This window comes from Salvelinus namaycush, chromosome 10, assembly GCF_016432855.1.
Source record: "Salvelinus namaycush isolate Seneca chromosome 10, SaNama_1.0, whole genome shotgun sequence".
Lineage (NCBI taxonomy): Eukaryota > Metazoa > Chordata > Actinopteri > Salmoniformes > Salmonidae > Salvelinus > Salvelinus namaycush.
In genome coordinates this window covers 12,910,739-12,934,485 of record NC_052316.1, presented here as the reverse complement: position 1 = coordinate 12,934,485, position 23,747 = coordinate 12,910,739, and the positions used below count along the sequence as shown (strand labels likewise).

The 23,747-nt window shown below is 43.3% G+C and overlaps 2 protein-coding genes across 5 annotated transcripts; both read right to left on the bottom strand.

Annotated features, from left to right (window-relative positions):
• Positions 1–713: 713 nt before the first annotated feature.
• LOC120055174 (small conductance calcium-activated potassium channel protein 1-like) lies at positions 714–7,356 on the bottom strand. The gene is made up of 9 exons (XM_039003096.1): positions 7,184–7,356; positions 5,713–6,289; positions 5,475–5,570; positions 4,923–5,359; positions 4,535–4,676; positions 3,642–3,752; positions 1,309–1,436; positions 1,107–1,176; positions 714–995 (listed from the first exon to the last, which is right to left on the bottom strand). Exons 1-9 carry the CDS (start codon positions 7,354–7,356, stop codon positions 714–716), a joined length of 2,016 nt encoding a protein of 671 aa, XP_038859024.1.
• A 4,391-nt stretch (positions 7,357–11,747) lies between these two features.
• LOC120054700 (coiled-coil domain-containing protein 124-like) lies at positions 11,748–22,709 on the bottom strand. Of its 4 annotated transcripts, XM_039002242.1 has the most exons (6): positions 22,626–22,709; positions 16,801–16,930; positions 16,011–16,194; positions 15,611–15,818; positions 15,401–15,506; positions 11,748–13,774 (listed from the first exon to the last, which is right to left on the bottom strand). In XM_039002242.1, the coding sequence occupies exons 3-6, from the start codon at positions 16,167–16,169 to the stop codon at positions 13,573–13,575; spliced, it is 675 nt and encodes a 224-aa protein (XP_038858170.1). In that variant the 5' UTR covers positions 16,170–16,194; positions 16,801–16,930; positions 22,626–22,709; the 3' UTR covers positions 11,748–13,572. The 4 variants fall into 4 exon arrangements, with proteins under 4 accessions (XP_038858170.1, XP_038858169.1, XP_038858173.1 ...); XM_039002241.1 differs by lacking the exon at positions 16,801–16,930; XM_039002245.1 differs by lacking the exons at positions 16,801–16,930; positions 22,626–22,709 and adding an exon at positions 21,438–21,480.
• Positions 22,710–23,747: the final 1,038 nt, after the last annotated feature.

The window sequence follows — 23,747 nt, the reverse complement described above, 5'->3', positions numbered from 1 at the left end:
TCAAACACTGGAATGTGTGATGTAATGTACACTGATTTAGTCTGATAAATCCTTGATATTTAATCATTTTAAATGTAATTGTCATTATTTCTATATAGCCTGCAGTTTCTCGTTCTAAACTTCTAAAGTGGGTGTGGTTTCATGACTACTACAAAAGCAGCTCACTGATTCGACAGCTATAATGCAGGCGGTTACACCACAGACAAAAGGGGAAACCCAGACACGTCACAGGGGGTATAAATCTGAAGCATCGTTTAGAACTTAATGAGTTTTGCCAAAGTATGTCGTCTGGTCTTTGGTGTCCCAACGCAGGTAATGTAGCGGGCAATAGCTAGGGTGGCTAATAGGGGAGCAGCATTAGCCACCCTAGCACGATGGTGTAATGGGGTTTTATTAAGACTGGCATTTTTCCCTTTTTTGAGGGGGGGGGGGGGCTGCACAAAAAAGTTACTTTTTCTCAAAATGCCATGCCTAAATGCCACCGCAATTCAAGAATGGCCCAGGTACACAGACTGGCATTCCAGGATTTGGAAAACAACAAACCGGCCTCGCCGCTACTTCTTTTGGTAAACGGCTGAGGGATGGGGCTGGAGAGATATAACCATGCTCAAATTCATTGTCAGAGGATAGAATGCCCCTGTCCCTGGGGTAGTATGAAATACACTATTAAATAAATAATTTAAGGTCACAATAGTGGCAATGAGGCTAGGCTGTCAGCTGTAAGGTATGGTCTGTGGTGCAGTGGAAAGGGACCGTTGGCACCTAGCGGGAACCCAGTGAAGCTCAGATTCCGACGAGGCTTTCCGTACACGGTGGGCCAAGCAATCCAGGAAGTCCTTGTGCTGCTGTGTGACCGCCTGGGAGAGCAGGCTGGGTAGGGCCTGCAGATTGACTAAGATGGAGTCCAGTTTGTCGTCCAAACTACCAATCCTCCTATCCAGCTCCTCGCTGCGCAGCTGCAGGTCAGACACCAGGTCGTATATCATATTCTGAGTCTGTGGCGCAAAAACGGTGTGTCAAACTTGTGATCAGTGTTTAGAAAGAAATGTATAATTTAAATATGATGATAATGAAGGTGCTTAATGAAGATGATCATGAAGGTGCACCTTGGCTAGATCCACAAGTGTGTTAGCCTGGTCTGTGAGTTTCATCTGTTCCAGTTTGACTCTGCGCAGTCTAGGGGAAAGTGAAGTGGAAGTGAGTTATGGAGGGCAAAGGTAAGGGGTAAGTTGGGCTGCATAACATACTCACAGATATACACACATCAACTATTTATTTAACAATGGTTTGAGAAGGCACACTACTTACTGGTGAATGGCTTGCAGAAATTTCCGCTGATGTTTGCGTACCCTGGCGTGATCAATCTTCTTGACTAACTTGGTGTGTTTGTAGATAAGCCATGTCTCTCTGAGTACATTGGCAGCTGTGTTTTTCACCTGTAGGGAACATTCCAGAAAACAGAAATGTTTTGGTACAGTCCTATGATGGTAGCATGGGACTTGGGCCGGGATTCAAGCCGATCGCGCTTTGTCGGCAATAAACCTTTTAAAGAAAAAGCCATATCTCTGTCCAGTGTCTGTGTTCTTTTGCCCATCTCAATCTTTTCTTTTTATTGGCCAGTCTGAGAGATGGCTTTTTCTTTGCAACTCTGCCTAGAAGGCCAGCATCCCGGAGTCGCCTCTTCACTGTTGATGTTGAGATTGGTGTTTTGCGAGTACTATTTAATGAAGCTGCCAATTTGAGGACTTGTGAGGCGTCTGTTTCTCAATGTACTAATGTATGACCTCCCGGGTGGCGCAGTGGTCTAGGGCACTGCATCGCAGTGCTAGCTGCGCCACCAGAGTCTCTGGGTTCACGCCCAGGCTCTGTCGCAGCCGGCCGCAACCGGGAGGTCCGTGGGGCGACGCACAATTGGCATAGCGTCGTCCGGGTTAGGGAGGGTTTGGCCGGTAGGGATATCCTTGTCTCAGTATGTAAATGTAATTAAAAAAAAATGTATGCACTCTACTGTAAGTCGCTCTGGATAAGAGCGTCTGCTAAATGACTAAAATGTAAAATGTAAATGTACTTGTCCTCTTGCTCAGTTGTGCACCGGGGCCTCCCACTCCTCTTTCTATTCTGGTTAGAGCCAGTTTGCGCTGTTCTGTGAAGGGAGTAGTACACAGTGTTGTACCAGATCTTCAGTTCTTGGCAATTTCTCGCATGGAATAGCCTTCATTTCTCAGAACAAGAATAGACTGACGAGTTTCCGAAGGAAGTTATTTGTTTCTGGCATTGTGAGCCTGTAATCGAACCCACAAATGCTGATGCTCCAGATACTCAACTAGTCTAAAGAAGGCCAGTTTTTTGTTGCTTCTTTAACTAACACTACAGTTTTCAGCTGTGCTAACATAATTGCAAAAGGCTTTTCTAATGATCAATTAGCCTTTTAAAATGATAAACTTGGATTAGCTAACACAACGAGCCATTTGAACACAGGAGTGATGGTTGCTGATAATGGGCCTCTGTATGCCTATGTCGATATTCCATAAAGAAATCAGCCGTTTCCAGCTACAATAGTCATTTACAACATTAACAATGTCTACACTGTATTTCTGATCAATTTGATGTTATTTTAATGGACACAAAAAATGACATTTCTAAGTGACCCCAAACCTTTGAACGGTAGTGTATATAAAACATATACACACACAATACAATTCAAAAGTTGTCATGATTATGATCCAGGCCTACAGTTAATAACATGACAGCCAAACCCAGTGAGCACTGATTGACGCAGGACATCTATGGACGTTTATTATTGGTTGACATTTGGTTCATCCACCCTGTCCTTGGGTGTGTTTGAGCGGATCACTTTTGTCAAGTCGGTGACCATCATAGATTTAGTATTGTCTGGATCGGCCTTGATTTGCCCAATAATACTAGTCTATGATTGGTCCAGATTTTAAAGACTGTCCTTGTTTGGGGGCAGAGCTCATTAGAATTATACTCAGTGTACTTTGCAAGGGTTCAGTTGCTGTAACTGTTACTGAGAATGTTGTTGTAGTTCAAATATTCTGTTGGTTGTGTCAGTAAACTTCAAACATGATCACTGACAGTTCTGAAGCTTTTGAAAAGTCTGACATAAGTGAAAGTGACAGATAGAAACAATAATCAGTAATCGATACTTTAATCTCCATTTTGCCCCATTTTGTTATTTTATTGGGACATAATAACTTGGCATGGTGTTTTCTTCTTTGATATTTTGCCGTAGAAACAACAACCAAAATAGACGTATTTTCAACTAAAACTGGATGTCAATAGGAGGTCCGGCAGAGTCTTTCCAACTACCGGCAGAGTCGTCTGTTCAACATCTGTAAAAAGATGCCTTGATAATGTCTTACAATACGTCTTTTAAACTTTCACTTAGAACTGAAAACTAAAGTGGCTTCAATGTCAGACAAAGACGCATCTTCAACGTCTTGTCAACAACATTTTGCTTACTGGGTTGCTGATTGGGGGGCATTTTCTTTATTTATAATGTCTCTTCATAAAACATTTTGATAATCCGAAACGTATCAGGTTAGGGTCATAAATACAAGGGTTCAGTTTGGGTCAGGCCCAACATTTTGGAGCCATGAAGACCTCTAATGTCCACTTACTCGTTTATAGAGCTGAGTGTCCATCATAAAGTTGTGAACATGCTTCTCAGCTCTGGTCAACTCGGACTTCCTGGCAACTACAGCAACCACCAGTGCAGTGCAGCCAGCCCCCTGGGGAGAAAAGACAAAGGCAGTAATACTTTTTCATGAGTAAAAGTGTTGTCTTTATATATTTATTTTACCTTTATTTGAAAAATATCTACAATATCTCATTAGATATTATTTATTCAATATAATAACACATGTAGCGTATATGTTTGTTTTGTTGCTGTTGCCAGTATGGTCAGTGTATCAGTATTATCACCATAGTTCATCCAACTACAAACCTGTTCTCGGATTACCCTGATCTGGTTCTGGGTACTAACTCCTAAACTTGGGATAGGGTTAACTATCAGGTATCATATTGAAATATTGAGTGTTTAGGTTTAGAGGGTCTACACCAGAAGTTAATGCTTATCTGTAGAAGGAAGGTATATTGTGTGTGCAATTAAGCTTGGAATGTACTGAGTGTAGGGAAAGTGGCAGGCATTGATAAGGGGAGAGAACCATTGGATTAGTGATGAAGGGGGTCGAGGTCAGGTCACGTTAAGGGAGAAAGAAAAGTTTATGGCCCGTATCACTTAAGTGTCCTGCCTAGCAGTAAAGATACAATGTTTGTACAGACGTGTCGGAGGAGACTCAGCCTAGGAGGAAGGGTTACATATCAGTGTTTGTGTGAAAAGGTTTTTGTCTAATGCAGCTGTATCGATCCTCTGGGAAGAATAAACTTGGTTAAGCTTTCAAAGTGTCCGTAGAGTTTTTACTCTGAGAAATTCGAACTTAACACCTTAGAGCTGCCTCATCCTGAATGTCATAGATCTCTTTTGACACTTGCGGATGCATAGGAAACATACCATGATTCCAGTCAGTAGACACACACCCTTTCCACAGTAAGTGTGAGGGACCATGTCTCCATAACCAATGGAGAGAAAGGTGATAGAGATGAGCCACATGGCCCCGAGGAAGTTACTGGTCACTTCCTGTGTGTCATGATACCTGGAGGAACAAGAAATATACATGTATTATAATAAACACGTATCTCTTTTTTACAGTATAACATCTTATACTGTATTCTATACATTTATGTATGCTTCATTATATATAAAGCAAAGAGGCATAGTAGAAGTCCATATCAACATCTTGAGCTAACCCTAATCAAGAGAGCCATTAATCTTACATAAGGATCTAATTCACTGAGAAATGTACTGGGTAGTAGTGATACAGTGTTGATGGAATGCCTACTGCGTCTGGGGCCTGTACCTCTCACATACACGCACCGTCCACGCCGCGATGATCCAACAAGAGACGCTGAAGACCAGCAGCACCGTGCCAGGGCAGATGGTCATGAGGGTCTTCATGACGAACCGCGTGTTGAAGTTGATCTTGTTGAGGGCGCCGATGCTGCGCGACGAGGCGTCCGTGAAAAGCTTGCTGTGCAGCAGCATGACACGACCGATTAGGTAGAGCCTGAGGAACATGGGGATGGAGAGGAAGAGGTCCACGTCGGCATTGGTCAATGAGGGTGTGTAGGTGAAGGTCAGCCGGGCTGTCCAGGTGAAGATGTACTGGCCCGGGATGGGGTGGATGGCACAGACCAGCAGCTCCAGCACAACCAGGAAGATCCGCTCATACGTCATAGCAATCCTCCAGTCATCAGCTGCATTGTCCACCATGAAGAGCTGTGTGTGTGTAGGTGTAATCAAAGGAGGGCAAACAAGGAGATTTAGATGCGGGGGAAAAGAGAGCAAGGGGGAAATCTGTAATAATGTTGAGATGGTGATGGTGGCATATCACCTGTATTTCCCGTGCATGGTACATCACAATGAGGCCGAGCAATACAGCAGTTGAAAGGCTGACAAGGCATTTCAGAGCAAATGAGTATGAGGATTCCTGCAGAGAAGATAGACAATTAAGATCCCCTCTTTTAAAATGTCTTGTCTTACCATTACTCTAGGCCTCATATTCATGGTAGACCTCTAATTCTGCATGACATTATGACGGGTCAATCCACTGCACTTTAGACATTTCTTACCTTCGTGTAAACCCCCCAGGACAGTTCCGTCTCCGTCACCATGACAACAATCCCAAACATCCCAAAGATCAAGGCATAGTCGCTCAACTGTTTGCGCTTTCCAAATAGCGCTCTACGCTGGCCCAATCTGTAGCCAATGTCCTTAGTCCTCTTCTGTGGCGCGTCTCCTCCTCCCTCGCTGTTGGCCTTACTATTGTCCTCACTGAGGCCTTTTGAGAACACCTCCTCCAGGACGGACCTGTGGAGAGTCTGGAGGGGCTCTTGTCTCGCTGAGTCCAGCTCTGAAAGGTTGGGTGGCGAAGCTCCTAAGCTGCTCAGGGGTCTCCCAACATCCCCATTGTATTTAGCGCTTGTCACAACTGTGTCGGGTGGGAGTGGGCTACTGCTCTTGGACAGGGAAGGCGTTGAACCAACATGGCCAACCTTTTTGGTATGAGGATGTACCTGTTGCTCCCCTTGTCGTTGCCCTTCTCCCTCTAGTTGATGGTTCTCCGGCCACCGCTGGCTACTGGAAGAGGAGTGAACACTGCTTTTGTCGCTAGTAGCCGGGAATGAATTCTTCACTCGTGGGCTGCTGCTGGATGGGTAGAGAGAACACTGATGGCATTTTAGGATGCTAAGATGGTCACAACAATGCTGCCTTTGAGGGTGTTGCTGTAGTTGCTGGTTTAAGTAAGGTTGTTGGCTTCCACAATGTACTCCACACTCATTGGCACAGCAGCTAGGTAAACCGTTTCCTAGCGTCCATTGGTGTTGTGTATCTAAGGGAAGTTGCTGTTGGTCCTGAGATTTAGACAAAACCAAGAGCTGCCTAACTTTACTTGACTCATTGCCATTCAGAGGTATATTGAGTGAAGGTTGTGTTTTTTCAGTAGTCGAGACTGGTGGTAGGTTATGCTCTTTAATCTTGAAATGATTATGGGTCTGCTGCTGCCATTGATTATACTCCTTCAGCCCGTCTTCTCCTCTGCATCGGGATGTGAAATTATCCTTCTCGTGATTGACAGTCTCTGTTGAGGGATCCTCTTGACTTGGTTTCTGCCTGAAAAACCGGGATGACGATGACACCAGGGAGTTCTGAGGATAGGAGTGGGTATACTGTAGAGAAGGAGGAGTTCCCTTCTTGGAGAATGTGGAGAGGCAGTCCTTTAAGAAGCCCTGCTTTGATTGTGGCTGGAAACCGGCCACCTCTGATCCATGTTTTGTACTAGGAGAATAGCAAACAGAGCCACAGTCCTCATCAGGACGTCCCACCGTGGTCCCATGCCACTCAGCCAACAGTGGGCTTTCACGCTGCAGTTCAAGAGTACCACCCACCTGGCTACAAAAGAGCAGGAGATCTTGATTGCTCAGTTTTGACAGTGTAGTTTTTAATGGTGTAGATTTCCGTGGTGGAGCGACTCCATTTGGAGTAGCCTGTGGCGGAGAAGTGGAAGTGGAAATGCTGCTATTGCTCTGCTCTGGTATTGACGTTTGGGGCTGGAGGGCAGTTCCAGAGTAGCGATACTGCATGACCTCAGGGGCTTTGTCTGGTAGGGACTGCCCTCGAGAGTTGCAGTGATCCGGGTCTTGGTCGTTGCAAGCGTCTCCTGTTGAATCGAGCCGACGCGTTGCATTGGTGGGTTTGACCAGAACCAGCCTCATAATGTATGATGATGATGATAATTATTTATTTAATTTCCTGTGTACTATGGCAGCTAAAAGCTGAATTGCAGTAACACATACAAGAAACCAAATTTCAATGACCCAAACGAGATACAAGAAGATCAAATAGTCAGGGAGTTGAAGCAAGAATGGAGGTAGAACAGTATGAGCGGTGGAGGGATGGGGGGAGCATTTTGGTCACAGCAAGGGAGGTCGGTGGTCATATCAGAGTCAGTCAGAGACCGGTCCGGAGCCTTTACCACACCTCGCTGTCCCCGACGTCCTCAGCTTCTCCTTATGGACTCTGTAAGTAGCTGGCTAGCTACTCCTCCGTACTACCAATGTGTAGCACCGACTTGGGGGATGCCCCGGAATCCGATGGCAGCTTAACTTAATGTTAATTCACATTTAGTTGTTTTTAACTGTCTTTTTAATCAACATTTAGTTTTTGTTAGTTAACTAAGAATTGTTTATGAATTTTATGAATTTTGAAAAAACGGTGATGCTGGCAACTTAATGGGAACATCTTGTCACTTGTAACACTGTTTACATTGATGAACTGCAAAGACTTTGCTAGGAAGGAATCCAGATTCAAATGAAAATGTTTCGCATTTTCACCCCAACTGCTTACGTTGGTATAACCATGTGCAATAGCCAATGCATTGTTGATCATTATTGAAGAAAAAAAAATCAGATTCAGTCCATAATATTATTAATAACCTATTTCATCAGGTTATTCAGGTTGCTGCATCCATATTCATGGTGTATTACAGTCATCCAGCTAAAAGAGCGCTGGGTTCACACACAAATAATCTGTAAGAAAGCAGAGAAAACATGAAGGAATACTATACAAAGACATTGACACTACTCCCTCTTAAAAGCTGTAAAGTATCTGATCAATAAGACATCATTTTAAGTGAACTACATGCTCTACATTTTACGGCAAAAGCTAACAAAGATCCAAATCAAACATAGGACTTCTAACAGATAAAACATTTTTAGGAGACCTGTGTATAACTGTCTCCCAAAGTGAGACTGGAGAGCTCCTGTCAAAACCAGATGAACCCCTCTGATAGGAATCTTCCTCAAACAGGAATATATATTATATATATATATAAACCTATATTGTCAACCATAACTGGGTTATCAATGTTGAATACACTATATCAAAAACCTTTGTGTGTACGCTAACCTTTGTCATTATTTAGCCTTGTGTATTTTCCAACTGAGCTTGTAGAATGTGGTGATGGTAAAACATCCACAGTACTACTTATTTTAGAAAATTATTAGAATCACATATTATTCAATTGATTTTACATTTCCGTCTAACAGTGTCCTAATGCACCGCAGATACTTGCCCCCGGGACAAGAAACCTAGCCTAATTTATCAAACGACTACATAATATTCAAGAAACTCCACAAGGAACTGGTTAAATGCAGTTCACAATATTGTGCATTTAAACTGAACAACTATCAGACCCTCTCTTTGCTTGCTTAACAAATGTATCAATTGTATGACACTTTAGGGAGAAAAAATCTCCCATTTATTACTTTTCTCTGCTCTATCGACACAAAGCATGAGAAATAACTGACTAGACCCCCGTAGCCCAGAGACTCTTACCTTATTCCTTCAGATACGTTTCTCTCACTCTCCTTGTAGAAAGCCACACACAACTTGGAGGTGATCTTGGCCAGTGCCGGGGCAGGGCACCGCTCGAAAGGCTTTTGAAGTGGGAGCCAGACAGCAGACTTCCTAGTGCTCAACACTTGAGATAGGGCCGCTTTCCTTTGAAAGTGATCATTAGGATTCAAACTGAAGAAAGGGCAGCTGCTGGGCTTATTAAAGGCCTGGCATGCAAATGCAATGGGGGACAAAGCATTAGGTCTGTGCGGGATACAGAAAATGATGTGACATCAGATCTAAGCAATAAGGACCAATTCACACTTCACACATACATAAATGGACTCAAAGCAGGCCCATAGATAGCTAAAAGAACAGTTGGGTGCATGGGGAGTCGGTCGGGGCTTTCAAAGCAGAATAGTCAATTAGGGGTCAGAGAAACTTGTCATTGATGTTTCGTTGTTCAAAAGCCTACACAGAGCCTCTTATCTCCTCCGCCACAAGGAACATACAAAGCCTCTTTCTCATTCATCTTTCCTTGCATCCTCTCTCCTTTTAAAAACGCATTGGAGAAAAAGGTCTCGTGTAGGACCTTGGGTCTTCTTCTCCAATACGCTTGAGAAAGAGTTGAGGAAATAATATGCGTGGAATCATAAAGATAAACTGAGAAGGGGCCAAAGTTTCTTTAATCTGCACGTGAGTGAGATCACCTGAACATAATACATCACATCAGATCTGTCACACTCTAGACAACTGACTTGTTGTTCTCAATGTATGTTATATACCCTCCTGACACACAGGTTGTCATTCATTCTTGAATCATAAACAGGGGATGTTTTTAGGTTTGTAATAGCAATCCAAGCTTTCTGCTCCAAACCAACTTCCCCATTTAAGGGGTGGTTGGGACACTTCAACATTTTTGTGGTAAAAGGTTCCCATACCCAGCACTCGCTGCCTGGCATTGTTTTAGAGAATAATAGCCTATATACAGCTATTATATACAGCTATTAATTAAGTGTCTATCATATATTCAGTTGTCATAAATTATAGCACTTGCATCAGCCTATTGTCCAAAAGTGACATTGGCTTTTGCCATAGCAAGTAATCATAAAACATTGGATTTAATAACGCATTTGACAACATACAGTCCTTAATGTGGTCATTAGGCCATTTACTTATGTATACATAATTAAACCTATAGGCTTAATAAAAGTGTTATATTACGCTTCATGTAATTATTTACTATAGTTGAGGGCTTAATCACATTGGATACCAGGGATTGTCTCTCACCAACCAAGAGCGACTCTGAAGGTTCAAAAACATGTGGAGTTATGACATTTGAATGAACAATCATATATAAACTGAACAAACATATAAACGCAACATGTAAAGTGTTGGTCCCATGTTTCATGAGCTGAAATAAAAAATAAAATGTTCCATACACACAAAAAGCTTATTTCTCTAAAAGGTGTGGCATATGAAGAAGCTGATTAAACAGCATAATCATTACACTGATGCACATTGTGCTGGGGACAATAAAAGGCCACTCTAAAATGTGCACTTTTGTCACACAGCACAATGCCACAGATGTCTCAAGTTTTGGGGGAGCGTGCAATTGGCATGCTGACTGCAGGAATGTCCACCAGAGCTGTTGCCAGAGAATTGAATGTTAATTTCTCTACCATAAGGCGCCTCCGATGTCGTTTTAGAGAATTTGGCAGTACGTCTAACCGGCCTCACAACCGCAGACCACATGTATGGCATCGTGTGGGCGAGCGGTTTGATGTCAACGTCGTGAACCGAGTACCCCATGGTGGAGGCGGGGTTATGGTATGGGCAGGCATAAGCTACAGACAACGAACATAGTTGCATTTTATCAATGGCAATTTGACTGCACAGAGATAAAGTGACAAGATCATGAGGGCCAGATTTCGTGCCATTCATCTGCCGCCATCACCTCATGTTTCAGCATGATAATGCACAGCTCCATGTCGCAACAATCTGTACACAATTCCTGGAAGCTGAAAATGTCCCAGTTCTTCCATGGCCTGCATACTCACCAGACATGTCACCCATTGAGTATGTTTTGGATGCTCTGGATCGACAGCTTGTTCTAGTTCCCACCAAAATCCAGCAACTCCGCACAGCCATTGAAGAGTGGGACAACATTCCACAGGCCACAATCAACAGCCTGATCAACTTTATGCGAAAGAGATGTGTCATGTTGTATGAGGTAAATGGTGGTCACACTAGATACTGACTGGTTTTCTGAGCCATGCCCCTACCTTTTTTTAAGGTATCTGTGACCAACAAATGCATATCTGTATTCCCAGTCATGTGAATTCCATAGATTAGGGCCTAATACATTTATTTCAATTGACTAATTTCCTTATATGAACTCTAACTCAGTAAAATCTTTGAAATTGTTGCATTTATATTTTTGTTCAGTATAATTAAACTATCATTAATTCTGACACCCAGCTACTTTCAAAACGCCATTGAGGTGAAGCTATAAACATTTCCTGTTAGTAATACATCGTTACGCTCTTTCAAACTGGTGGCAGGCAAAGTTACAAAGACCACTGCGTGCTTGGTCAGCAGGCTACTGTTTGAATGTTGCTGTGCTTTAAAAAAACATTGTAAAGAAAGGCAGCACAGGACACTGTTATAAGCCAAATAAATAGTTGCCGAGCTTCAAAGGTCAATGTATATTGTGTTCAAGTGAATTGTAATATAAATGTGGCATAAATTAAAAACAAAAAGACAGTTGTTTTAACAGCAAATATGGTAATGATATTTATTGGTCGTCCTCTCAGTTACAACTTTCATTTGAACTAAAAAGGAACTCTACCTATGCAGATTTACTTAGATAAGAGGGTTTTGACTATATATATTCCACAGTAACTTCTTACACCTGTATGGTATTGGCATCTATAACAGTATTGTAGCAGAGTAAAAGGCATGCCTACACAATACTGTATTCTTGTATAAATGCCAACAGTCGATGCCAACAGTCAATACTGTATTCTTGTATAAATGCCAACAGTCGATTCCACCTTATAAATATAAAATTGATAAGATATCTTATAGATCAGCAATTAACTAAATGGATGAGGATGTGAGCGTAGTCTACTGAGTGTCATCCAGTGGCATAGCATGAGAGTCAAATTCAGGAGCCACTGGGAACAAAAAGATGAATTCCAATTCCCTTCCTTTTTACTGTAAGTGTGCACTTGTTGACTCCATCATGTGTTTAAAAGCACTGGATTTGTGCACGTATTCCTTACACCAGTCTATTCATTTTAAATCTATGTAAGGGAGTGAACATGTGTGCACTTCAAATCAGAGTTTAGTCGCGTACAGATGACTTGTTTCTAGCTCCAGCAGTGCAGTAAATGCCTGTCTGGACATGGGGAGGAGAAGGACAGAGAACCAGAACACAGCTTAACACTTTCAGTATCCTCTTCAGATGGAAACCTGGCTGAAAACGAGCACTAATGTAAGGCATGCACACGGCTGAAAGTCTATTTAAGTGGCGAAATGAGTGTAGATCAAAATGCAGTGAATTTTAAAAACCCACTTGTGCTAAATGATTGTGCTGTTGAAACAGAAGTGGTGGGTGTTAGGAGACACTTCTTAGCTGCAGCTCCTAAAACACGACTGACAAGAGATGTGGTGAGCTGTATGCTTTCAATAAATGAGACGGCCTTTCTACATAAACTCTCGAAAACATGAAGGTGAGAAAATGGTACGTAAACCCGCATTACATTTTTTTTGGGGGGGGGGGATTTAGATTTACATGAATTTGAAATCCGAAATATTATTTTGTAGTCTTTTCAAATTTCACTTACAAAAAAGCGATAACAATCTCCATGCAATTCAATGTAACCTGAAAGCAGATGCAATATTAGGTCTGAATCCTGCATGATACCAGGATTAGCAACAACAGTATTGATGTATTGAGTAGGTGCACCTAATAGGGCCTTGTTAGGATGGGGAACAGGTGCCACATGACACTTTATCATAGGGAAAGGGGTTGTCATTTCCAGTGGTGCTCAAAATGGCAGTTCATAACAAGCCAGTATTCTTACAAGTCAACAACTGGCTCTGGTCGTGATATTTTCTTATGTGGGTTATTATTATCGTCATCGGGGGTTAATGGAGGCGACTACGATAGGCAAGAGTGCAGATCACATACCTGTAGTCTCATTCTCAGAAAGAATTAGATATGTTAGTGTATTGTGAACTGAAATAAATGACTTTAATCCCTTTTCAACATAAGTGCCAAAACCTGACAGTGGGAATAAAATCCATAAACTGCCGAGATGCTTCACAAGTGGACATGCACATTAAAGTCAAATCATCAGGAACATTGGTTGGGGGAGGGGGTTTGCTTTTCCTTGTCAAATCGGAACGTAACAAGCGGAAGTCCCAAGGTCATTCCTTGCATCGGAGGTCCTTCCTAGGAAATGAGTGCAGCTTTTCCAGCAACACATTCATAAATGGGGGAATAATTATAGGTTGGGGGCATCTTCCATTGTAAGGTCCAATGTGCATATGTAGACAGTTTTGTATTAGCTGCTGCTGGAGTTGGTTCACTTTGTGTTGTAGTTGGCAAAGCGCTGGTTCAAGGGGTTCTCTGGCGACTTCATCCACTCCTTTTTCAGCTGTTGCTTGAGCTGCGACAGCCGCATGTTGGGGTTCTCTTTTTTAAGAAGGGGCATGTTCAGATCCTCGAACGCAGCGAACGCTGCCTTCACCCTGCGCTCTGGGTGGCGGTCGAGCTCTTCAGCCGTGCTGGGAAAGAAACACACAAGAGGACGGGTTGAAATTTGGCTCTCGACTTCTCTCACTTTAGCTACTCTATGGACCCTCATACTTATGAAACCTGCCATGCCTGCTTCATCTTCTTGTATATAGCCTAGAGTATGAGAAGTAACTGATGTTATACAGTGCCTTCAGAAAGTATTCTCACCCGTTGACTTTTTCCACATTTTGTTGTGTTACAAAGTAGGATTAAAATGGATTCCATTTACATTTTTTGTTTACAATCTACACAAAATACTCTGTCAAAGTGGAAGAACGTCTAAGAGCTTTGCACAGCTGGATTGCAAAACATTTGCCCATTATTTTATTTTTTTAATTGTTCAAGCTCTGTCAAGTTGGTTGTTGATCATTGCTAGACAGACATTTAAGTCTTTCCATAGACTTCCAAGCCAATTTAAGTCAAAACTGTAACTAGGCCACTCAAGAACATTCAATGTCGTCTTGGTAAGCAACTGCAGTGTATATTTGGCCTTGGGTTTTAAGTAATTGTCCTGCTGAAAAGGTGAATTTGTCTCCAAATGTCTGTTGGAAAGCAGACTGAACCAGGTTTTCCTATAGGATTTGCATGTGCTTAGCTCTATTCCATTTCTTTTTTATCCTGAAAAACTCCCTTGCCGATAACAAGTATACCCATAACATGATGCAGCCACCACCAAAATATGGATTTTCCCCAAACAAAACACTTTGTATTCAGGACAAAGTGAATTTCTTTAATGCCTTATTGCAAACAGGATGCATGTTTTGGAATATTTTGTAATCTGTACAGGCTTACGTCTTTTCACGCTTTCATTTGGGTTAGTATTGTGGAGTAACTACAATGTTGATTCATCGTCAATTACCTCCCATCACAATGGTTTTAAAATCACCATTGGCCTCATGGTGAAATCCCTGAGCGGTTTCCTTCTTCTCGGGCAACCGAGTTAGGAAGGGTGCCTGTATCTTTGTAGTGACTGGGTGCATTGATACACCATCCAAAGTGTAATTAATAACTTCACCTTTCTCAAAGAGATATTAAATGACAACTACCAATAGGTGCCCTTCTTTGCGAAACATTGGAAAACCTCCCTGTTCTTTGTGGTTGAATCTGTGCTTGAAATTCATTGCTCGACTGAGGGACCTAATTGTATGTGTGTGGGGTATAGAGATTGGGTTGTCATTTAAAAATAATTTTAAACACTGTTATTGCATACAGTGAGTCCATGCAAATTATGACTTATTAAACACATTTTTACTCCTGAACTTATTTAGGCTTGCCATAACAAAAGGGTTGAATACGTATTGACTCAAGACATTTCAGATTTTCATTTTTAATGAATTTGTAAACATTTCTAAAAACACAATTCCACTTCGATGTGATGGGGTGTGTAGATCAGTGACACAAAATCTAAATCCAATACATTTTAAATTTAGACTAACAACAATATGTGAAAAAAGCCAAGAATTGTTAAGACTTTCTGAAGGCGCACCAAACCCACTTTGTTGATAACGGTATGGTACAACAATGGAAAGGCTCCCCTGGTTCTCACCTGTAATCTTAACATTGTTACCCCCTACAAAAGCAACATTGAGAGGTTATGCCTATACAGTATTCTGTACCTGAGCATGGCAATGGCATCCTCTATGGTTCTAGCCTCCACAACACCTTCCTCAGGAATGATGCGATTCACATTCTCCTCCAGGGGCGTCTCCAGGTGGCTCTTCTCTGTGGACACGAACATAGGAGAGGGAGACCATGAGAATAGAACAGAACCCGGAGAGGAAAGAGAGCCTGGTTAATGATTGAAGGTATATTGGTGAGGTCATTGCCTTTCTCTTTGGGTTGCTCCTGCTGTTGTAGCTGCTGCTCGACACGCAGTATCTCCTCAATCTGGGCCCGAGTCACTTTGCCTGCCACCACAGCAGCAGCAGCAGCCTCCTTGGCCTTGCCCTTAATCTTTGCAGCCTCCTCATCTAAGAGCCGCTGGTTCTCCTTCTTTCGCTCCAGGGCCTCAAGGCGCTTTTTCTCCTTGTCATCCTGCAGGTTCAGAGAGGGGACATTTAAAGTCAAGCCTAAATGATCAGGCCCACTTCAACATTCAGTCAATTCTAGAGTGTGGTGTCTGTACATACATAGCCAGATACTGGATTGTGATATAGCCCAATATAATACTACTGCAGACTATTTGACCCCGTGTGAGAATAGGAAACGGAGTGCGAAAGGTCTCACCTTCCTCTGTTCTTTCTTCAGGACATGTTTGTCGTTCTCCTGCCATAGTGCATCCTCCAGCTCCTTCTTCTTGCGGGCGTCTTCCACTGCTTTGGCCTCTGCCTTGCGGACCTTGGCAGTGACCGCCTTGGAGTTCTCACCCTGGAACTTCTTCGGCATCCCTAAGACTAGGCCTATTCTTCAGCTGACAGAATCAATGTATTATTTTGACATTATGTTTTCGACGAACAACCTAACTATACATAGAGCCATTCTATCATAAACCAAACTAGGTGGCAAGTTGACTCACCATCGAATTGACACAGACAAAAATGCTCTGAAATCGGAATAGATAGCCAGAGTGAATTTACGAATGCACCCCCAGTAGCTAGCTAGCCAACTTTGGGAAGAGGAAAGGGGGATACCTAGTCAGTTGTCCAACAATGTATTCACCTGAAATGTGTCTTCTGCATTTAACCTCAATCAGAGAGGTGCGGGGGGATGCCTTAAATCGACATCAACGTCTTCGGTGCCCGGGGAACAGTGGGTTAACTGCCTTGCTCAGAGGCAGAACAACATATTTTTACCTTGTCAGCTCGGCGATTCAATCCAGTAACCTTTCCCAAAAATGGAAAAATGGCACCGAAGAACATGGCTGAAGTTTCACATTCTCCCAACCAATTGTGCTATTTTTTTATTTATTTTTTGAGTTTTGTGTAACTTCTTTTTTAAGTATTGTGTACATAATGTTGCTGCTACCGTCTCTTATGACCGAAAAGAACTTCTGGACATCAGAAAAGCGAGTACTCACCGCGGACTGGAAGAAACTTTTTCCTCTAACGGGTCTGACGAGAAGGATATCCTGCTTTCATTGGAACAGGCCCAGATCCACACTTTTTGCGTGAAGACGCCGGAAAAGGGGACGCAGATCGGGGATCCTTCTGAGAATCAGGAGGCGAGCGAGTAAACTCCCAATGCCTTCCATTCTTGTTAACGTGCAATAATTGGAAAATAAAATTGATGACCTACTATTAAGATTATCCTACCAACGGGACATTAAAAACTGTAACATCTTATGTTTCACCGAGACGTGGCTGAACAAAGATACGGACAACATAGAGCTAGCGGGATTTTCCATGCACCGGCAAAACAGAGACGCTACCTCTGGTAAGACGAGGGGTGGGGGTGTGTGTCTTTTTGTCAATAACAGCTGGTGCGCGATGTCTAATATTAAAGAAGTCTCGAGGTATTGCTCGCCTGAGGTAGAGTACCTTATGATAAGCTTCCAATCAGAAGCCATGGATTACATGCAGCATCCGCATCGAGCTAAATGCTAGAGCAGCCGCTTTCAAGGAGTGGGAGACTAATCCGGACGCTTATAAGAAATCACACTATGCCCTCAGACATACCATCAAACAAGAAAAGCGTCAATACAGGATTAAAATTGAATCCTACTACACCGGCTCTGACGCTCGTCGGATGTGGCAGCACTTGAAAACTATTACGGACTACAAAGGGAAACCCAGACGCGAGCTGCCCAGTGATGCGAGCCTACCAGACGAGCTAAATGCCTTTTATGCTCGCTTCGAGGCAAGCAACACTGAAGCATGCATGAGAGCAACAGCTGTTCTGGATGACTGTGTGATAACACTCTTGGTAGCCGATGTGAACAAAACCTTTACAGGTCAATATTCACAAAGCCGCTGGGCCAGATGGAATACCAGGACGTGTACTCAAAGCATGCACGGACCAACTTGTCAAGTGTCTTCACTGACATTTTCAACCTCTCCCTGACCTAGTCTGTAATGCCAACATGTTTCAAGCAGACCACCATAGTCCCTGTGCCCAAGGAAGCGAAGATAACCTGCCTAAATGATTACCGACCCGTGGCACTCACATCGGTAGCCATGAAGTGCTTTGAAAGGCTGGTCATGGCTCAGATCAACAGCATCCTCCCGGACACCCTAGACCCACTCCAATTCGCATACCGCCCCAAAAGATCCACAGATGACGCAATCTCAACCGCACTCCACACTGCCCTTTCTCACCTGGACAAAAGGAACACCTATGTGAGAATGCTGTTCATTGATTACAGCTCAGCATTCAACACCATAGTGCCCACGAAGCTCATCACTAAGCTAAGGACTCTGGGACTAAACACCTCCCTCTGCAACTGGATCCTGGACTTCCTGACGGGCCGCCCCCAGGTGGTAAGAGTAGGCAGCAACATTTCTGCCACGCTGATCCTTAACACTGGGGCCCCTCAGGGGTGTGTACTTAGTTCCCTCCTGTATTCCCTGTTCACCCACGACTGCATGGCCAAACGCGACCAACACCGTCATTAAGTTTGCTGACGACACAACAGTGGTAGGCCTGATCACCAACAACGATGAGACGGCCTATAGGGAGGTCAGAGAACTGGCAGTGTGGTGCCAGGACAACAACCTCTCCCTCAATGTGAGCAAGACAAAGGAGCTGATCGTGGACTACAGGAAAAGGCGGGCCGAACATTAACATCGACGGGGCTGCAGTGGAGCAGGTCGAGAGTTTCAAGTTCCTTGGTGTCCACATCACCAACGAACTATCATGGTCCAAACATACCAAGACAGTCATGAAGAGGGCACGACAAAACCTTCCCCCCCCCCCAGGAGACTGAAAAGATTTGGCATGGGTCCCCAGATCCTCAAAAGTTTCTACATCAAGGGCATCCTGACCGGTTGCGTCACCGCCTGGTATTGCAACTGCTTGGCATCTGACCGTAAAGGCGCTACACAGAGGGTAGTTTTATGGGCTTTCCTCTGAACCACCCAGTACATCACTGGGGCCAAGCTTCCTGCCATCCAGGACCAATATTTTTATTTTATTTTACCAGGCAAGTCAGTTAAGAACAAATTCTTATTTTCAATGACTGCCTAGGAACAGTGGGTTAACTGCCTTGTTCAGGGGCAGAACGACAGATTTGTACCTTGTCAGCTCGGGGATTCAATCTTGCAAACTTTCAGTTACTAGTCCAACACTAACCACTAGGCTACGCTGTCGCCCCATAAAATTGTCAGAGACTCCAGTCACCCAAGTTATAGACTGTTTTCTCTGCTACCGCACAGCAAGCGGTACCGGAGTGCCAAGTCTAGAACCAAAAGGATTCTCAACAGCTTCTACCCCCAAGCCATAAGACTGCTGAACAATTCATAAAATCGCCACCGGACAATTTACATTGACGACCCTACCCCCTTTTGTACACTGCTGCTACTCGCTGTTTGGTTGTTACCTATGGATAGTCACTTCACCCCCACCTACATGTACAGATTACCTCAACTATCCTGTACCCCCGCACACTGACTCGGTACCGGTGCCCCCTGTATGTAGCATCGTTATTCTTATTGTGTTACTTTTTATTTTAGCCTACTTAGTAAATATTTTCTTCTTCTTGAACTGCACTGTTGGTTAATAGGGTATGTGGGAAGCTAGCGTTCCACCTGGCCAACATCCAGTGAGATTGCAGAGCGCCAAATTCAAATACAGAAATAGTCATTATAAAAATTCAGAAAACAAAACATATTTTACATAGGTTTAAAGATTAACTTCTTGTGAATCCAACCACAGTGTCAGATTTAAAAAATGCTTTATGGCGAAAGCATACCTTATGATTATTTTAGAACATAGCCCAGCAGACAAATCATTACAAACAGTAACCACCCAAGTAGAAGAGTTACACAAGTCATAGAGATAAAATTAATCCCTTACCTTTGATGATCTTCATATGGTTGCACTCAGAAGATATTCATTTACTCAATAAATGTTCCTTTTGTTCGATAAAGTCTCTCTTTATATCCAAAAACCTCCGTTTTGTTTGAGCGTTTTCTTCAGTAATCCACAGGCTCAAACGCAGTTACAACAGGCAGACAAAAAATCCAAATTGTATCCGTAAAGTTCATAGAAACATGTCAAACGATGTTTATATTCAATCCTCAGGTTGTTTTTAGCCTAAATAATCTATAATATTTCAACCGGACAATAACGTCGTCAATATAAAAGGTAAACATGAAAGGCACTCTCTCGGTCGCGCGCATGAAAAAGCTCTGTGACACAGCAGGGTTCACTCATTCAGACTGCTCTTACTCCCTCATTTTTCAGAATACAAGCCTGAAACAATTTCTAAAGACTGTTGACATCTAGTGGAAGGCATAGGAACTGCAATTTGAGTCCTAAGTCAATGGATACTGTAATGGCATTGAATAGAAAACTACAAAACCAACAAAAAAAAACTTCCTGCATGGATTTCTCAGGTTTTCGCCTGCCAAATCAGTTCTGTTATACGCACAGACACTATTTTAACAGTTTTGGAAACTTTAGAGTGTTTTCTATCCAAATCTACCAGTTATATGCATATCACATCTTCTGGGGCCGAGTAGCAGGCAGTTTAATTTGGGCATGCTTTTCATCCAAAATTCCGAATGCTGCCCCCTACCCTAGAGAAGTTAAGGGCTTGTAAGTAAGCATTTCAAGGTAAAATCTACACTAGTTGTATGTGGCAAATAAAGTTTGATTTGATTTTGGCCCAACGCTCTAACCACTTGGCCAGTTAGTTTGGGTGCTTGACTGCCGTTGTGAGGTCAGAACACTCCGATCAAACCTACTCCTCGGCCAGAGCGTTCAGAGTGTGAAACGCTCAAAGAGTTTACAAGCGCTCTCTGGCACTCCAGAGTGAATTTACGAACAATAGGGTCACTATGGCTATCTGCTCCGATTTCAGAACACTCATCTGAGTATGCGAGAGTGCAGAATAAGTGATGCATTTACGAACGCTCAACACCAGTTGATTATGGCTGGTGTCAGTAAACGGCAAAAAGGCATAATAAAATTGTTCCCAGCAGCGCAGTTAGTCGCCAACGCTCTGGATAACACGAAAACAGCCCAACCAGCACTGCTAGGGCGAGTAAAATGGTCAGAGTGAGATGTTCTCTTATTTGTCTGGAAGTAACGTAAACTCACTCACTTTTGTACATCGCCTTGGTCCGTTAAAATTGACCTTATTTTAGCGCCCCAAAAACGTAATACTTCCAGATCAACTGTAATGTCAATACCATTGTAAAGCACAATTTCTCCCCTTTCCAACAGAATCAATTACATGACCCCCACGCTGCCCGTTTCTGCATAATTCAACAAGGCAATTTTAAAAAAATGGCGGGTGGGGAAGCGAAACTAATGCGTGATAGTGAGAAGGAGAGATGTGTGGGAAAATTGCTTTTTTTCACTCGATTTGTCCAACTTATCGCCTCTAAAATGTAAATAAAACACTATAAAGAGTTTATATAATGTGTCATTACATATCTATTTGAAGGTTTGTTGAATTTGAGTCGGGTTTTTAGGGCGGTGCTAAAGTGATCTTAGAAGTAAACAGCGGCTTTGAGAGTGATGATTGCATGCAATGATGACGCAAAAAATTACCGGGTATCCCCCCTTACCCCGTCACTGTCCATTTCTTGTTTTTAAACATGAGAGAAGTGCTGCACCTGGTGGAGAGATTGTAAGACAGAAATAGTTGCTTTATGCATGCTGTACGTTAAGACATGACACGTTTCACGATGTAACGGAGGGTCCGTTTTTTCAACTTTTCTCCAATACTATAGAGCCATTACCATGTCGATCAACGCTTGAATAGAAACGTAGTTCACACCCCCGATTTTGAAGTCAACAGTCCCATTAGTTTTCTTTGTAGCCTCGTATGAATGTTGCGGTTGTGCACATTTGTACGGAATGGGGTGAGTTTACGTTAGCTAGCAAACTAGGAGTAGGGTTGATCCGATCGTTCTGACCTCAACCGCAGTCAAGCACCCAAGCTAACTGGCTAACGTTGGCGAGCTTGCTTGCTTGCTACATCCAGACACAAATGAGAGAACACCTCACTGACTATTTTACTCGTCCTAGTAGAGCGGATTAGGTTGTTTTCATGTTATCCAGAGCGTTGGTGATTAAGTTATTCTGCGCTCTGGCACACTCAGACGAGAGTGCTCTGAAATCGGAGAAGATAGCCAGAGTGAATTTACGAATGCGCCCATAGTTAGGCATCTGGAAACGTCACGGTGTTTGTGGCTCAGTTGGTAGAGCATGGCACTTGCAATGCCAGGGTTGTGGGTTCGAGTCCGACGGGGGACCAGTACAAAAATGTATCCACTCATTGCTGTACATTCATACGAGGCTAAGTCGGTCTAGATAAGAACATCTGCTAAAATGTAAACATGTAATCGGCTAGCAATGGCATGATGTTACACAATGGCTAGATGATATAGCTAGAAGCAGCTAGCCATCTTAGCTAGCAATGACATGTTACACACTGGCTAGTTGGTATAGCTAGAAGCTCTCCATGTCAACTATAGCATGATAACGTTAACAAGCTAAGCCAAACGTTACATACCTGAGTCACACGAGTTCTGTATTTACCCAACATATAAATACAACGGCTGGCCAACTTGCATAACGCGCTGTTTAACTATAGAAGTTAGCTAGCTACTAAGCTAACGTTAGCTAGCAAAGATGAACCAATTAAAGATTTCACAGAGTCTGAATTCGTGGCAATTGACGCTATTAACCAATGTAAAATATATATATATGTTTGTGAAAAGAAAAGGGTCGTACCTGAGCGACAACAGGTTATTGTTGTTTCGAAAAGGCATCTGCCAACCCCCCTTTCGTGACAATGACGCACAGCGATGACGTACTTCTTCTTCCATCGGGGTTAACGGCGGTTGGGATCCAATGTTAATGGTGCATTACCGCCACCAGCTGGACGGGGTGTTGAATAAGAAACTACAAACATATTGCGGGAAAGGGGGAAAACGTCATCATACAAAATAAAACACCAACTAAGAAAACCCGTCCCACTTCTTCAATCACAGTCCACTCCAAAATACATCCCTACACAGGCTCAGGGGCCTGTGATGGTGGTACATTCACCGACAGGAATTCTTGCATGGACTCGGCTGTGAAACCACAAAACGTTCAGTGGCATTCACAATGATTTCAATTTTCTTAGACTTCTTCTCCACGTGTGCTGTACAGTTTATGCCCATTGCAATAAATAATACAAAGTCCACCTTTTAAAAATATATAATTTCACTGTCCCTCAGTTGATAAGAACTCTGGTCGTGGTAGCTCTACTACCATTGTGTCACGATCGTTGGAATAAATGGACCAAGGCGCAGCGTGTGTAGAGTTCCACATGTTTAATAAATGAAACTCACAAAAACAATAAAGTGTAACGAAACGTGACACAAACGCAGTGCTCAAAGGCACTACACAAAAACAAGATCCCACAACAAACAGGTGGGAAAAGGCTGCCTAAATATGATCACCAATCAGAGACAACGATAGACAGCTGCCTCTGATTGGGAACCATACCAAGCCAACCTAGAAATAAAGAAACCAGAATGCCCACCCTAGTCACACCCCAACCTAACCAAAATAGAGAATAAAGGATCTCTAAGGTCAGGGCGTGACAGTACCCCTTCGGTGGCAGCTCTGGTGCGGGGATCGTCGCCGGAGGAACTGGACCGTGGATCGTCGGCGGAGGAACCGGACCGTGGATCGTCGCTGGAGGCTCCGGTCCGTGGACGTCGTCGGGAGCTCCGGACCGTGGATCGTCATTGGAGGCTCCGGATTGGGAACCCTCGCTGGAGACTCCGGGCCATGGATCCGTCGCTGGTGGCTCCGGGCCATGGATCCGTCGCTGGTGGCTCCGGGCCATGGATCCGTCACTGG